The 16,760-nt window shown below is 34.4% G+C and overlaps 3 protein-coding genes across 5 annotated transcripts; 2 read left to right on the top strand and 1 right to left on the bottom strand.

The window, feature by feature from the left end:
* The first annotated feature begins 335 nt into the window (after positions 1 to 335).
* On the top strand, positions 336 to 6,241 carry LOC124178755 (multiple inositol polyphosphate phosphatase 1-like). Of its 3 annotated transcripts, XM_046562355.1 has the most exons (10): positions 336 to 963; positions 1,930 to 2,069; positions 2,177 to 2,229; positions 2,665 to 2,975; positions 4,028 to 4,153; positions 4,278 to 4,422; positions 4,493 to 4,593; positions 4,844 to 4,953; positions 5,116 to 5,310; positions 5,727 to 6,241. In XM_046562355.1, exons 2-10 carry the CDS (start codon positions 1,966 to 1,968, stop codon positions 5,884 to 5,886), a joined length of 1,305 nt encoding a protein of 434 aa, XP_046418311.1. In that variant the 5' UTR covers positions 336 to 963; positions 1,930 to 1,965; the 3' UTR covers positions 5,887 to 6,241. The 3 variants fall into 3 exon arrangements, with proteins under 3 accessions (XP_046418311.1, XP_046418310.1, XP_046418312.1); XM_046562354.1 differs by having other exon boundaries at positions 338 to 963; positions 2,013 to 2,229; XM_046562356.1 differs by lacking the exon at positions 1,930 to 2,069 and having other exon boundaries at positions 340 to 963.
* A 4,684-nt stretch (positions 6,242 to 10,925) lies between these two features.
* Positions 10,926 to 13,949, top strand: LOC124177146 (uncharacterized protein CG1161). The gene is made up of 5 exons (XM_046559193.1): positions 10,926 to 11,156; positions 11,356 to 11,477; positions 11,823 to 11,937; positions 12,046 to 12,186; positions 13,544 to 13,949. Exons 1-5 carry the CDS (start codon positions 11,094 to 11,096, stop codon positions 13,691 to 13,693), a joined length of 591 nt encoding a protein of 196 aa, XP_046415149.1. The 5' UTR covers positions 10,926 to 11,093; the 3' UTR covers positions 13,694 to 13,949.
* Positions 13,950 to 14,628: 679 nt separating this feature from the next.
* Positions 14,629 to 16,639, bottom strand: LOC124178763 (ADP,ATP carrier protein-like). The gene is made up of 4 exons (XM_046562366.1): positions 15,882 to 16,639; positions 15,528 to 15,786; positions 15,027 to 15,258; positions 14,629 to 14,946 (listed from the first exon to the last, which is right to left on the bottom strand). The coding sequence occupies exons 1-4, from the start codon at positions 16,033 to 16,035 to the stop codon at positions 14,689 to 14,691; spliced, it is 903 nt and encodes a 300-aa protein (XP_046418322.1). The 5' UTR covers positions 16,036 to 16,639; the 3' UTR covers positions 14,629 to 14,688.
* Positions 16,640 to 16,760: the final 121 nt, after the last annotated feature.

Here is a 16,760-nt window from a genome sequence, read left to right as displayed (position 1 = left end):
CTCAATTTCCTAGGTTCGACAGGCTTTCTATATAATTATTGTAAATTCGAAACCAGTTTTAGCTCACGTGAACCAATTGACCCTTATTCCAAGATTTGTTGACAAACAAGGAGATATAAGAGAAAGATTTTTTGGTTTTAAATTAAAAACGTATGGTAATGCTGTAAATGTGTCCGATAAATACAGTGGATTATAAGCGCGATTAAAAGAACATGCTCAAACAGCCACCTTTCTACATTGCACTCCTAGTCATACCTACAGAAAGTAGAGGTAAGGAGGACTATTTCCGTCTATAGAAAGTGTCCGTATAGGAGAGGGAAATTAGGATGGCATCGCTGCAGCAAAAGTTTCACAGATGTGAAGAGAGTGCCCACCACAACTATAAGCTCCACTTCAAATTGCGGTGACTACGCGATCCAAGAAAACGCTCAGCTGAGCCTTTTTTATTCACAGATTTCTTATAAATCGGAGTTTTCTTTTACCGTTTCGAATATTGTATAAATAGCGCACTACGACGGTTCATTTTACACCTCATTACATCCAGAATGGTGCAAATTTTCGCGGCCACGTACTTCTCTGACCCAAAAATCTGGGAATCACAAAAATTGTAACATGTTGCTGAAATTTTAATATTTTCTGACGACAATTAGTTGAGTATCTATAAGATTTCCGAATTCTTCAATGAAAGAAACGATCCACCTAAATTCCGAAATATTTGATTCACTAGCTTCTAATGATAGAGGAAAAAAATTCAGTAGCTGACTTGGTTGATAAAAGCAGATTTTGACAAGCTCTTACACGCTTAAACTCACTATTACAAGTATTAGCAGCAATCAATTACTAATTTAGAGATACACTAATCACATCTCATAATCTGCCGGTGAACTATTTATACTGCAGTGGTGAAATCAGTTTGGAATGTGTGTTATGTTATGATGTGACGGTTCGAGAAGTGTCAATCTGGTATGTTACTAGAATAGCTGTACAATTTTTGTTAGATATGTGATTATTTTGCCCAGATAGCAAACGACAGTAATTTTTTTCATTGTATTTGACTGTCGGCTAAGTATCATACAGCAAGGTTATGTTACGTTGTATTAATTTATTCATGTTATGTTTTTTATTTTTAATTGTATTTGAGTCGTGTTGAGTTATGTTGCGAGAATGAATTTAAATTACCAGCGTCAACGTCACGAAATATAGAAAAAATGCACTATTTTGCGACTTTAGATTATTATGACAGGTTTTGAGTTTGCAAAATACGAATATGTTATTCTGTATCACGGTTTACTAAATATCAACCTCGAGTTATGTCATTCCAAAATTAGAATTCCACAGAGCATTTTGACTATTACTTGTACTACCAATACATGTATAATTAAAAATCTCCATCGAGTGAAAGCAGCGAATATTGTAATTCAGAATATCTCTCACCGCATTATATACACAATATGAAAGAGTGCAGTTAAACTGCGATTCTAATAAAACAGCAATCTTCAGTACTTTTGGTATTTACTGTGAAAAATTTTTTATGCTATATTTTTTTCTATTAACAAAATGTAGGATTTGACGGGAAATTATCACAATATGAGATGAATGCAGTTATATTGTTCAGCGCAACCAATACATGCTAGTTATTTAGATTATGAATAATGTTAATCAGGTTACCGCAACTGTTGAAACAAACTGCTTGAAATTTTTAGAACATTTTCTGATACGTGGTTATTCAACAAAACGGTCACAATCGTGTATCATCCGTACCGATAAGCATGTTTGGTTTACAAATATCAAATATTTGACAAGGTTAAAGTGTGCAAGGTTACTGTGGAATTGAAATTTTAAAGAAAATCACTAATCATTTCGTTTAGGATTACCTGAATTTTGATGAACCTAAATGAAACCATAATAAAATGTACTTATATTTTCCAGGCTCAACTTAGTCAGCCATTATAAAATTACAAAATAATGGATCTATCTTCGATATTCCATTACAATAACGTTACTTGTTTCAGCCTTATTTTTCTTTTCGAAGTTTCCAAGGAATTCCACTACCAAAAATGTTCTACAATGTAATTACCCTGGTATTCGTAATCCACTGTGCATTTATTAGTCTCGCAACGACTTGCAAATGTTTCTCAACTGATGACGATCATTACAAATGTCATTTTTCAACCAGAACACCGTACAGGTACATTGCCAACTATAATGATTCAAAAATAAACTATCCAGGTATGTATGGTTTGCAATATTGTTAAATATGTGATGTTTGAAAATTCACCAATTTATAACATGTAACCATTTGAAACAAATAAATCTTACCAAAAAAATTGAAAATACATTGTATTTTTCTTGTAGAATTCACTGTGCATGTTAAAGTAAATATTTTGTGTCATCAGTGTCATAAAAATTTGGTCATCATTGAGCTTCAAGAACTATCAAGAACATTTTTCCTATATTACACTATCGGTACTACTAACTCCAAGCAGAAATTTGGTCTTCATATCAAGCAGAGCTAGGTCTTTTTGCCAATTTTGTTTTCTGAAAATGACTTAATGGCCAAAAAGAGTACACAATATAAAATCACCCAATTTCACCCTGTTATAATGCATCAAAGGTCTTGACATGATACAACTGAATCCAGAGTGATATGAATTTGTATTCCAGGATGTACTGAGAAAAAAATATGGTTGATGATTCGTCATGGAACACGTTTCCCTGGCAAAAAAGATTCATCCCAAATGATCGAGGAGCTTCCAAAGTTACGGCAGCTAATATTGGACCGTTATGAATGCAATGAATCTAAGATTTCTGAACAGGCATACCATGATCTTGCTAAATGGAGACTTGACTTGATCAAAGCTGATACGATGAAACTAACCGAGGAAGGCGAAAGGGAGTTAATAGATCTCGCTGAAAGGATTCAATCCCGATTTCACACCCTATTACCTGAAATATACAATAATAGCACCTACAAAGTAATTTATGATTCAAATAATGTTTGATTCTAAGAGTACGCAAGTTTTTTACAATACAAGTGCAGTTTCGGTCTATGCAAAATCTGTGCATTTAGAGGTAAACTTTGCATCTTGCGTGATGCCAGTGCTTATACTTATTATCTGTTGCACGGCTGCAATAATATGAACTGGACCATCGTTGTAAGGATACAACTCAGTAAATATCTACTGACTGGATGTATGACTTCAAATCAATATTCGGCATCATCTAATTACAACTTTTAATGAGTGTGAAAAAAATTACAGATTACGTTTGTATTTTTGAATCAACGCAAAATATTGTACAAATTACATTTACACGGAGACAGGACGTATTTTTGTTAATACTACAATTGTAATAGAAACTAGACAACGTCATTTTGTAACAATAGTTGACAATTGTATTTTACGCTACAACGATTGTGGTAATGTACTACAAAATCGTCGTATTTCAAAATCGAATCGAGAAGTTTTCTATTGGGATTTTTAATATGGGTGTTCGTTTTCGGCAAATTTTAGAATTATCGTGGCACAGAAAACGTCGCGTCAACTGTTGGACATTTCTTTTGTTCATTAAGTCAATGCAGAGTAAAATATGCGATAAAAACCAAAATCGTAATTAAATATCGGTCAATTCATGCGACACATCTAATGCGACCAGATGACATGTTCTAGGTTTAAAAAAAACAAGAGTTTCAATACCAAATACGTCTGAAAATACGTCTATAACTAATAGCGTATAGTAGCAATCGTCCTTGGAAGTTATATTTCCGTCATGCAAATTTCAATAGTGGATCCCGACTTACACTATCCCACCATTTACACTGTAACTATCATTACCAACATTTTTTTATATAAAATTTTCGTTTATATTCATGCTGATCATATAGTTTTGTGTATCATGACGACGAAAATGATCTTTTGAATATTCAACAGATTATTTGAGGCTTTTCATAAAAACAATCTTTTTAAATTATATTACTCTCCACAAAGAATAATTCCATTGAAGCTATCAAGTCTTTCGTTTGCTCTAGTTAAAATATACTCACACACAACGAGCGGAGGAAAGCGCAAAGCATTTTACGATCGGCTTATTCGGTCAGAGCGCGGCTCAAAAAGTTTGGTACCATCCGGCTGAGCACAATGATATTGTACTTCGAGTATGTATTTTGATTATAGTTGTGATTTAGACCAAAAAAATATAAGACAAATTTTCGTTCAGTTTGTAGAATCGATTTAGGTCCTAAAAGTTTCGGTGTCGATTATTTTTTATTTTAATTTCAGTCTTACAAAAATTGTGATCGTTGGAAGTCAGAAGTTAAACATAATCCAAAATCTACCGAACAGATGCGCATGTTTATAAACAGCAATGTCTTCAACGAAACACTGGATGAAATGTCTCAAGTTCTTGGATTTGTAGTTGATTATGGTATACCAATTTACTGACGCTTTTCCGGCATTCCTAGATTATCCATCTAAGCTCACAATTCTGATTTTAGACACGGCCTACCTAATCTATTTGACTTGCGGATTTGAGACCGCATGGAAAAAAGATGCCAATTCACCGTGGTGCCGGTTTCTCTCACTTAGCAACTTTCAGGTTATTGATCAATCTTTACCTACTGGTATAAAAAATTATAAATTATCAAAAACGAACATTTCATAACTTGTGATAATTATAGTTTGCCAGGTAATCGTGGCCTAGTGACAACTTGCCATAGAACAATTTACGCATTATTCCTTTTATCAATACTGCTAAAAAAAATTTCACCAAAGTTGAAACAAGTGAAGTGAATTTCTTTGATATACAAACGCCAATAATTATTGACTGACTATTTTCTTTTCTCAAGGTGATAGAATATGCCAGGGATTTGAGCTATTTTTGGAATGATGGTTATGGGTTTGAACTCAATCACCGGCAAGCCTGCCCGGGCCTTCGCGATGTTTTTCAATTCTTTCAGTAAGTTCATTGCAACTGCATAAATTTGTGCAATATACTCGATCAACCCCAAAAATTAGGTTCAATCAGGTTTTATAGAAGCATCTTCCATCTATAGAGCTTATATAACCCGTACATAATCTTGGCTGACAATGAAATCTGTAACTAAGTACCTTCTTCCAGAGCGGAATCAGAGCTGAAAGCCGCCATTCATTTTTCGCATTCCGGCACTATTTTGAAATTGGCTTCTCTTTTGGGACTAGCCAAAGATGCAACTAAATTGCGGCATGATTCATTTCAACTACACCAAAATCATCGAGCCTGGAGAGTCAGTCGCATTGATGCATTCGCCTCGAATATAGGATTCGTTTTATACGAGTGAGGGCTATGAAGCAAAGTATATTTTTGGTATCTTAACGCTTTCAGGGGCGGTGTTGCATGTATGCGAAGCCATTTTATTTAAAATTTTTCTCGTACTATGGGTACATTAGCACTAATAATCAACTAATTACGTTTCTCAGAGTCCTATATACCTCACTTTTGAATATTTCAAAATTTTGTATTAAATTATTTTTTGCCTTATTTTGTATGAAATTTGTGATCGAAAGTATTAAATTTCGAAAACGCAATTTTGAATTTTTCAATTCTAACTGCAGAATCGTAACCAACGACCTAAAAAATCTGTAGTTCACCGACGATGCTTATGTTTAATGCATACGAAAAATGTGCCCCTGAAAGCGTTAAACAGACCGGAAATAACGTTAATGCGATCGTCTAAATTTTGTTCATTTTAGGTGCCAGCGAGATGGTCCTAGTATTCTGACCATGCATCAAGAACGAGTTGTGCAAATTCCGGGATGTCCTGAAAACGGACCTTGTCCAATTTCTATTTTTGAGAAAATATTCTCTCAGAGCATAAACCACTGTGACTTCAAAAAGATTTGTACTTTGTGATTTAACCACTATCATAATTTTAGGACCACTGACTTATAACGTAATTTAAAGAATGAAGTAACTGAATCTAATACGAATAGCCATAGATAAGGATTTCATTGCAAAAACGCATAAACTACGCATTCGCTGCGTACTAAATTTTGTATATTTCTATAGGTATACATCAGGTATTTTATATTTGAAACTGGCTCATTGTCATCATAAACGTCGTCACTCATTTTTCATTCGTTTCTCAATAAAGTAGATTTATTAAGTATATAGAATCACGTTCAGTATTGAAGTGAAAGTTTTTTATAACTATAGTTACGATTAGACGCATTAGAAGAAGAGGAGACATTGGTAGAATGTTAATGAATTATACGATCAGTTAAAACGAGTATTTCTGTATATTTCAGATATATTTCATAAATACTTACGCCAAGATTCACCACTGTCAGTATACACTACCGAGATTTTTGTTCCTGCGCGTTGAGCGCCAGTTTTCAAATGCCACGCTTTCTCTCATAACTGAAAGGTATCAAGTCCACGCGCAAAAGACGGCGTGGAACATGGAAACTTTATTATTCGTCAAATAATTGACCAAATAGCTGAAAAATCAGCACATCGAGAGTGCGTAAGTCTTTTATATACTGTTTGCAAAACCGACGGGCAAAAAACCGTGTCTGACTCCTGTTATTAATTGGCGGGCATAAAGCTGCGAGCAATTCTCGTGATTAATCTACGCGCAATAAGGCGCGACAGATTAAACGGTCTAAAAATTTGTATTATCTGAGATGTGTCCCAAAAGTTCTGTAGAAACCCAATCCACATCTGCATCTTTTAGATATCAGATACAATGCTATGCGGATTATTGTTCTCAGATTAAAAATTGAATTGAAATGAGGAGGGAGGTTGGAGGGCATGCATTATTGTGTGGCGTGACGGTCGGCGGTCCTCTTCGACGCGAAGTCTTCGAGCTCAGCATCTCTCCCCATCTAGCGTACCACGGAACGCGATAGATGGTCCAGAGATGCGTTTTGCCCATTCAGACGATCACAGAGATCAATTGAATGGAATAACGATCGGTGATGACTAAATAATCGAATTGCATAACAATTGAAAAATCGTTGCAAAGTGACAAGAAATGGGAAATTGAATCTCGTTAATACTCAAATGTTTACAAATGGTCGAGAGACTCGAACGTGGCGTCTTTTGGGAAAAAATGTCTGTGATCGTTTGACGCTGTGGATTAGAAAAGTTAGTAACATCACGGTACATCGCGACCTTCCTACCCTCGTCTGTTTCCCAACGAAGCCACCCAACGAAAAAGAGAGATTCACACACTCATGCATAAACCCCGCGACGGATCCCAAAACGTCCGCCTACCTACCCGGTTACCTATATTCGACCTAAACGATTCTCCATTCTTTCCAACACACATCATTCTTCATCATTTGCGCCGTGGTCACTGACTTACATTTTCGTTGGTTACCTGTTGGGAGCAAAATGTTTTTGTATCGTAGTCTACCTACTCAGAATACAGTATCGCGGTTGTATCCCGCCAACCCTAATATTGCATTTATTATTTTAGTAAATGTTGGCAGACTATCGGTACATTAACCTTTTGTTAAAGTGATTAAAAACATCCTGTATGCCAATTAGCATTTTTCTAAGCGAGCTAAGCCTGCAGTTGATCAATACTTGTTGGATGTTAAAAGATTGAAAATGATATGTAATATAAGATACAAGTTGATTACGTTACGTTATACCAGACTTTGGAATTTCATAAATTTAACAATAACATGAATAATTGAATATGTTCAAACCACAGGTGAACCCACCACTTAAACGGCATCATCGGTAAATTCAAACGTAGATTATTACATCAGTTACGAAACACAATTCCATCTCGCGAGTGCCGAGTAAGCGATGGTTACCTGTCGCGATGCTCATTCCACTTTCAGCAACGTGTAAAACGTCTAACATTAAGTAAGCTACGCTAAATTGCATTGCGAAAAAAAATTATTCAACCGAAAGTTAAGCACGTTGCGATCGTGAATGAGCCTATCCATGCAGCTAAGAAATCGAAGATTTGTGTAACAATTGTTACCGCCACGCCACGTGACAAAGGAATCCCAGGGAAATACCCATAACCTAACACATGCAAACTCACCAACGTTGCCGAGAAATGAAGTTACTCGGAAGTCTCTGCTTAAATCTGTGAAAAGCAAAACAAAACACTCGAATTAATTTAGGAAATCGGCATTTCAGTTTTCAAATCAATTATTACTGTTATCGAGATTCATATTTATACATTGCATATTATGCAAGAACAAAAGTTCGGCTTTAAATGACCACCGTGAATTATCAATCAATAATTAAAGTATTATTACCTCGACTCTGGGCTGCTCCACACTTTAACACGTAGTAGTTCTTGTAGCATCTCAGGTGCATTGGTGAAGCGCCGCACTTTTCACACAATTCAGATCTTCACTAATCTTTTACCCACAAATCCACACCGCAGTAACACTCGATTCTTCACTCACTTTTTGTGCTATAGCTGTCTGTTTGAACCGACTGAATAAACTTGCTAACAAAAAATAATAAACTTGCTAACAAAAAATAATAAACTTGACGCACAGAAACAAAAATACACATCACTGAAGTCTAAAGTTACACAAAACAATGAAAACTCGGGACACGAAATTCACCTTCAACGTTCGCAGGATGTTTTTGTATCAGTAACTCGGTTTTTCTTCAGGCTACACGCGGCTTCTCGTGTATTATTCACAGACGACTATGATGGAAATGCACTGATCGAATAACGTTACACAACCTGAAGAAAGCGGTCTGAATGTTGAACTGATACTGAGAGCACGTGATTTCGCTCCGATTGTTCGGAATCGACTGGTACCGACCGGCATTCAGAACAAGGTAAAATCAGTTCACTGAAGTACGGAAGATAATAATCCTCCCTCCCATCCCCCACCCCGCTCCCCCCCACCTCTCTGTCGCTCTTCCCATGGAGTGGGGGGGACAGGCACACGCCTGTCTAGCTGTTCTTCCCCTCTCGTAGCCTCGTTTGTTGATGAATTTTCACGTGGTGAATGTTCATATCCGAATGAATCAATTCTATCCGTTAAAATATAGTTCACAAATGAACAATTACAGAAATCGATTTTCAGCAAGTACTTCAATTTTATTCAATATCACAATATCACAAATCATTCTTCAACAGATCTTCTTGCCATTTTTAATTTTTTTTTCTCATTCGAAGATTGCCACGTGTACATTTACCGTGGCATCTACAATGCATTGAATATCTGAGAATATTCAATCAACGATATATCGTTCCATATACTACGTAGCAAAAATAAATACCATGTAAGATTTTAAATGTTTGGCGTTCGTAAAACAATCAATCAAGTTTTAATATTTTGTATTGGTGCTATTACGAGTCATCGACTTTTTTGTTTTCCCAAATATATTATTATGTGACTTAATTACGCAATAAATAAACTGTTTCTTTCTTTAACTTCACACTGTAATTGCTTTTCTGAAATACCCGAATGAATTTCCAGTTTCACTTTATACTTAACTTTACTTTGTTCAACCACTGATATTACAGTACAGTTATAATTTATAAATAATTTATAGATGTATGTAACCTACAGAGGTATATCTAAATACCTGTTCGCAGGACTGGTGATTCACTAAGTGAAAATATGAAAATTACATAAGTATATCACTTAACAATTTACTCATAACATATATATATGTATATATAAAGTGAAACCTTTTATAGAAAAATGTAGTACATATAACTAGGAACAGCTACAAATTTTATTTACCATATACTATTTGCTTCTATGAGATAATGTTGCCACTTCTAAAACATTAGATATTAGCACTGACCCATTTCTTAATTTCTTTTTTATAGTAGAAAACCAATTTAACACTTTTAGCTCATTGGGTAGAGATAATAAGACTAGTCTTGTCACTTATTCTTTTCAGCCTTTGGGGAATTACTATGCTCCTATTCCTATGGTAATATTTTTTTACTGCATGTATGAACTTTTTTTTTTTTTTTATGAGTTTGTAAGAGGGATAAATTATTCTGGTATGACCCATTCCGTGCTATTATTCCTTAATTTATGGTACTTTGGAAAAGAGTATAATAAATCATTCTCACTGTATCAATATTCATTATTTTTGAAAGTTTATGAAAAATGAAAACTAAGTATTTCGTTTTGTTAATAAGATATATAATGTATTCTTTCCATGTCATTCTATACATATAATAAATCATTATACCAAAAGGTACTTGCAGCTAATTTCTTGAGCATTAATGCGAATGTTTATATCGTAAGGCACACAAGTTGCATAACTGCTAAAAGTGATAAAAACAGTTTTATTCACATGTAGTGAAAATTTATTTATTGCTAAAAAAATGTAAATTTCATCCACATATGCGTTAATTTTTTTCTTTACTCCCGGCCATGATTTATTAGTCGTGATGACAGCTGCACCGTCCGCAAAAGATAAAACTACTTTATCAGGCATGCTAATCAAAAGGTGGCTTACATGTAGTATAAAGAATAAAGGTCCTAATATTGGCCCCTGAGGTATCCCGATTTTTATTTCATAATATTCACTAAAATCGTCATTAATTTTAACTCTTTGATATCTTTAATTGAAACAGTCGACTATGAGTCTGTAAGCAATACTACGTATACCATAATTATGTAGCAAAAAGAGCATCATAGTTGACAGTGTCAAACGCCTTGTATTAAAAAAAAATTTAGTTAACAATTAGTTTGAGTTATAACAGTAGACGGCAGTCTAATTTTAGATCTAGCCCCCGTTTGAAAACCTCTTATTGTTAGATTCAGTACTCACACTTCGAGTTGGATTAGCGGTGAGTGATGTAAGAATGGTAATAAAGAATTTACACTGGTAGCACTGGTTGAACCACGTGACAGCCCCGCCAGCCAATCCTGGGATGCGCTTACGGTCTGAAGTAGCGCAAATTCTATTTATTTCCACTTTGACATAAGGTGTTCAACGCGAATAAAAATTCCTACATGTGTATTGCTCTGTGATTATGTGGTGAATTTACAACAGTAGTTATTAACTTAAGCATTTCTCCAGCGTATCGGGTGTTACAACGTATCTGAAGTGAATTTTTTGCCAATATTGAATAAATTAAACAGTCGAACAATATTTTTATGATGCGAGAATATATTCTACTTACTTTGAGCATAATTTTTATCAGTCTGTCACAGTGTCAGGTTAGATTTAATCTCTTCTCTCAATCCCAGTTTACAGTATCAGGCAGTGTATTCTTTCACGATTCTTTCATACCCACTTGTAAAAACTTGAGAGGCATCCCAACCTTCAATTTGTCATTCTTAAACTCGAACTGCCTACCGTGATCAATTTACCTGATTGTTATTTGCCTGGACATATATATTTTATATAACATTTCAGGCACAATCCTACGACGATAAGAGATGTAAATGTATTTGTCCGAGTCTCTCATCAGTGCTAAACACAAGTCAGTCTTCCCCAGAGAGATTAAACATAATCGCTAGCGTTGCGCCGTCAAAATGGTAAACCTTCTGACTACAACTGCATGTTCCATCTTATTTCAGAAACATTTTATACAAGTTCGAAACCCATTTATTTTTAACCTTATTTCTATTCACAGTATTCAATAACTGTTGTTGCATATCTGTATTCAAATATGTGCATTTATAATTATGTATGGAAGCTAAGGTGATTAAATTGCAGCTTTGCGTATCGTTATTCGTTTTATGCACAGTCTTGAGAGACCCATCATTTGACTGAAGAGCTTACAACTATGAAACAAACAAGAACCTCATTTAAATATTATAGAATGATGTAGAAGATAGCATAATTCTATTTTTTTATGAACTTGATGCTACTTCCCATAGCAATTGTGATGGCGTAATTCTACCTCATCTCGGAAACCAAATAAAGGGAAAAGAGCAAATTTTCTGCCCACGATGTGATTGTAAATATGAAAACAGAAACACCACGATAATAAAGGTATATAAACCTTACTACTCTTTAATATTTTAAGCCTTTATTTGGTTCCTTCCTAAAATTATATTAATGTTTTTTTGTAACTTGATCTCACACTCAAATTTATTTCAGATTGTTGTAATCATTGTTATTTGGGTCATCTCGCTGCTGGTTATTTACATGCTATTCCTTATATGTTTGGATCCGCTGCTCAATAAGAGAATACACAAAGGTGCAGCTAGTGGCAGCTATCAAGAGCATACAAATGAGGAGGTATATTCATCGACGTATTCTTCCTTACCCTCTTTCAAGAAAGTCAAACGACCAGCTTATACCATTTAATCGTGAACAATAATTTGCTCAAATGAATAATGATGCACAGCATCAAGAAAATTATTCCTGTCATTTTGTCAGTTAATTTTTTTTCACACTGGTACCAAAAAATTTATGACAATAATCATTCCATGATAGTTGAATTTCGTGTATATGATACAGTTTTAGCCATGAGTGGATAAAGTTTTTTTTTGTAAAATGCCATAGAAAAAAGTTAAATCTTACGAAAGTTATATTAGTTAATCAATGAAAAATATGTATTTTTAAATCTTACAACTTGATTTATTTGAAATTTTATGCTCAATATCTTGGTCCCATTTGAAGTAACAATCATTTATTTTTGGCACATTTTTTCTAAAAACGTTTCATTTCGTTAAAATATTGTTAACAGATCCTTCTACTGCATGATATAATCATAAATCTTAAACTATGCTTCTTGTACTAATTGTCTGGCTGTGTAAATGATTGTACATACACGTCTACTGTTGGCGTGGAAAGTTTAGACTTATGGCATTGAAGTTCAATATCTCTGTTGACAAAAAAAAGTAGCACAATATTTGAAAAAAAGTTTTGAAATCTCATAGTCTTTCCTGTTTAACCATACATTGCTCGTTACTGAATAAAAATGGTGACGATACAAGGCTCTCACGTTGCACAGCGAAAATTCGAAAGCATCGAAGGCAATTACTGCTAGTGGAGCAATCCAATCGATTTAATAACAGAATTAAATGGTGTTCATTTTTCTGCGAATTTTGGGCTATTACTGTTTCATCGAGCTTCATCCAGCTTCCTAGATGGTATTTTTTAATTTTCAAACTCCTGGAGGCTACGTTTTGAGAGGCTTTTGAATATTCCAAATCGCATTAGTTTTAGTAATTTTCAGAGCAGTTCTCCGAATTTTTTTTTAACAAACTTAACTTATGGCCACAGATTGCGAAAACGATATGTTTTTCAACCTGTGGGTGGTGATAGCTGACGTCGCCATTTTCATTCAGTAACAAGCAATAAATCATTGAATGTGAAAGAGTTAACTTTCAAACATCTTGTTTTTCAATTTCATACTACCTTTTTTCCAACACAGATATCGAGCCCCAAAGTCATGTACCTAAACTTTCTGTGCTGATAGTAGATACGATAGCTGATTATTCGATTTTATTTTTGTATTTGATATTTATATTTAAGAATAAATGCAGTACATATGTATACGTATTCTGAAAGATTAATGATTTCCACGTATTTATAGTAATTTGTCACTTCTAGAATTAAAATTAACTGTATTATGTATTGATATCTACAGGATGATAGCACTATCAGCCCTGGCACATCTCATGCCATGGGGGTGAGAGGTAACGTTTTGAATCGCGTTGGTCACCAGCAAGACAAATGGAAACGTCAGGTTCGTGAGCAGCGGCGCAATATATATGATCGTCATACAATGCTGAATTAAATCATGAATCAATTCGTAACCGGATGGTGAAATCTTTGACTTAATTATTACTTGACAAAAGTAAAATAAGTATATTTTTATTATTCTGGATTAATTATATCTTCAGACCTAGAAAATTGATTATGCTGAACTTGAGTAGCCATTATTATTATGCAGCAAAATTTATGGTTTGGCTACTCAAATTTGTATTACTTGTATTATAATTTTCCCTCGTATAAAAGTGTTCGTTAAAAATAAAGTAAACAATGTTGATTTATTGTATAGTATTTTCATATGTATACGCGTAATTATTCAGTTTCATCTAACTGGACCATAGATATGTAACTGATTATCCCAAGATTCACGTAGTAAAGGTATATAGCATAGCAAGATACGTAAATAACTTCGAATAAATGCTCGGGAACTTTTTAGCTATTAATATGTACCAAATACACTCATTTTCCAATTTCTAATAGGAAATAAGCATCGAATCATCTATACCAAAAGCATTGGTAACTCTTGTATTTTCAATTTCTACTATATAGCCAGATTATAAACGCTCTAAATGGTAGCTTGGCAAATAAATTATTAAGCATCTTGAAAAAAAACTTAGTCGTCAATCAACCACTATAATTTTTTCTAATTCTCAATCTACTATTGAAGTTCAAATGAACGTCCAACAAGTTGTTCTTACATTCTGATACTTCATTTTAAAAATGTAATTGACTGTTCACTTAATACAAATGTGATATATTTCCAGTTTCAGTATAAGGTAGGCACTTGAGTGAAATAAAATTATTAATCCTCAAATACAACAGATTGAAATATTTATATTATTTAAGTACTCCAAATATTGACTGCAACAGCCTTCTGTGATTGTAAAACTGTAAATCTTGCACTTAATAACTTTCACATAACTTGCAAAAAAAAAGCACGTCATTTTTATACATACGATATGTGTTGAATTTTTCCTTTTTTATCATGTAAATGTTACAAAATCCTTACTTTATGACTACTCATGATATTGCATTTTCGATACCCTCCTTCACAACATCGTAAAGAGTCAAAACCAGAGCGCCGCCAGTTCCTCTGAGAACGTTGGAGAATGCACCTTTAAAAAATGCTGCAGATCCCTCCTTATGAAATACCTTAGACCAGCAATCTAACGTGTTTTTATACATCACATCTGATTTACTTCGCCCCGACTGCATCATCATTCTTCTACGCACAGTGTCAAAAGGATACGAAACGAGACCGGCTATTGTTGTCACTGTCTGCAATTATTGATATTCGTCTTATTGAACATATTCGTGCAGATTATTGTAGTATAATTATCGCCAATGTCTGAACTCACTTCCGCTATGCAGAAGTTGATATAAATTGGGGTGTTCTTTGGATCAGGTAGCATTGACCGAGCACTATCGTAAAATCCAAAATAGGAGGCGCGATACATTATAATCCCTTGAACACTGACATTGAACCCTCGATACAGACCAACTGGGCCATCACTTTTAAAAATTTTTATCATGCAATCCATCATTCCATTGAATTGTCTTTCTGATCCTTTGCCAACATCAGCTGCTAGTCTGAAAAACTCGTTAGATTACTTTTGCTAATCGTAATGACAGGTGGATTCTCAAGATTATAGAATCTGCCAATACTCTTCCATAAATTACAATTATTCGAAAGGTGTGTAAATAATTTACCCTGGTAATCTGGAGAATACCGATTTAGAATTTTCATTAAAATAGATGAGAAGTGTACTCTGATATTTACTATTTTCAATTTATTTATTATCAAGTAGCATATTTTTTTTTAACGTCATTGTCAGAACAGGATAAAAATTTGCGACAACCTTGTCCTTGCAAAGTCAAGAGGATAGACGAACAGCAGAGAAGTTGCCCCAGCAGCGCCGCCACATGCCAAATTTCCGGCAAACTGTCGCCAAAATGCATCTTTTGGAATGCCATCAAGAAACAGTGCTTTGTATTTATCCTTGAAAGCAAAATTTAAGGCTTGTGTTGGAAAGTATCGTATAACATTAGCTAGATTGCCCCTCCAAAAGCTGAGAAATCCAGTTTCCTTTGGTATTCGTACAAAGGTATCGATCATACCTGTGAACAATCAGTGCCCATAAATTTTGTTAGTAACCGAGGGTAATGTGCGTTCCTCATTTGCGAGGTAAAAAATACGGTCTATGTATCTGTACCTTTGTATCGTTTGTCTTCAGGAATCTGTGTCGAAGTGTGTTGCACTTGAAGTAATAATTTAACCCGTTCTATAGGTGCAACAACAGTCTTGGAAATAGCTGCTGATATACCGCCAGCCAAGAAGTCAACTAAGAATGCTTTATACTCACCCATCCCAAACAACTAAACGTCAAATGATTGTGATTCTTAGATTAGACTTTGATATCATGGTTAAAACAATTCATGTCATAAATTATTTGACGGTTTGTACTTGAATACTAGGAGGCAAGTTATATTGCTTGAACACTTTAATTACAATACAATATGTTATTCAAGTCGACTGTGAATTTAGGGTAAATAGTCGTCACAGAATTACGAAAGAACTGATCATGCATTCTAATCACGTCAGATTCTTTCGCATTTAGGTTTGATTCTGTCACATATTTTGAAAATCTAAACTGGATGGAAGTTTAGGTATCATTTAAGATATGGATTCTTAATTGTGCATTTAAGTTTGATCCATTATTGGTATTGATTACCTGATTATAATACTTCCTAAACTCGGGTTTCAGTAATTATTGAATAAAGTTTGATTTCAAACAAATTGAACCCCTCTCGACACGAACTTGCTTCTGAACGGGACCATTTTATATGAATGTATATTTTTCGTCACCATTGATCTGTATTTAAGTTTTTACAAATTATAAAAGTAATTGCCAAATGTCAAGCGGAAAGTTCTTTAAACAATCGAAGACTCGTGTGTCAGAGATTGTTTTGTTACTACCGCATGGTTATATTAGACAGTGATCTGGAACTAATCCATTTATCCTGGGCATAGGATAACGTGCTAATGCAATTGTTATGCGTTGATGGCAATGTCGAATGTAAGACGAGAGAAA

This window comes from Neodiprion fabricii, chromosome 3 (genome assembly GCF_021155785.1).
Source record: "Neodiprion fabricii isolate iyNeoFabr1 chromosome 3, iyNeoFabr1.1, whole genome shotgun sequence".
NCBI classification, from domain to species: Eukaryota; Metazoa; Arthropoda; class Insecta; order Hymenoptera; family Diprionidae; genus Neodiprion; species Neodiprion fabricii.
Note: the sequence above shows the minus strand (reverse complement) of the source record. Positions and strands in the feature narration are given on the sequence as shown.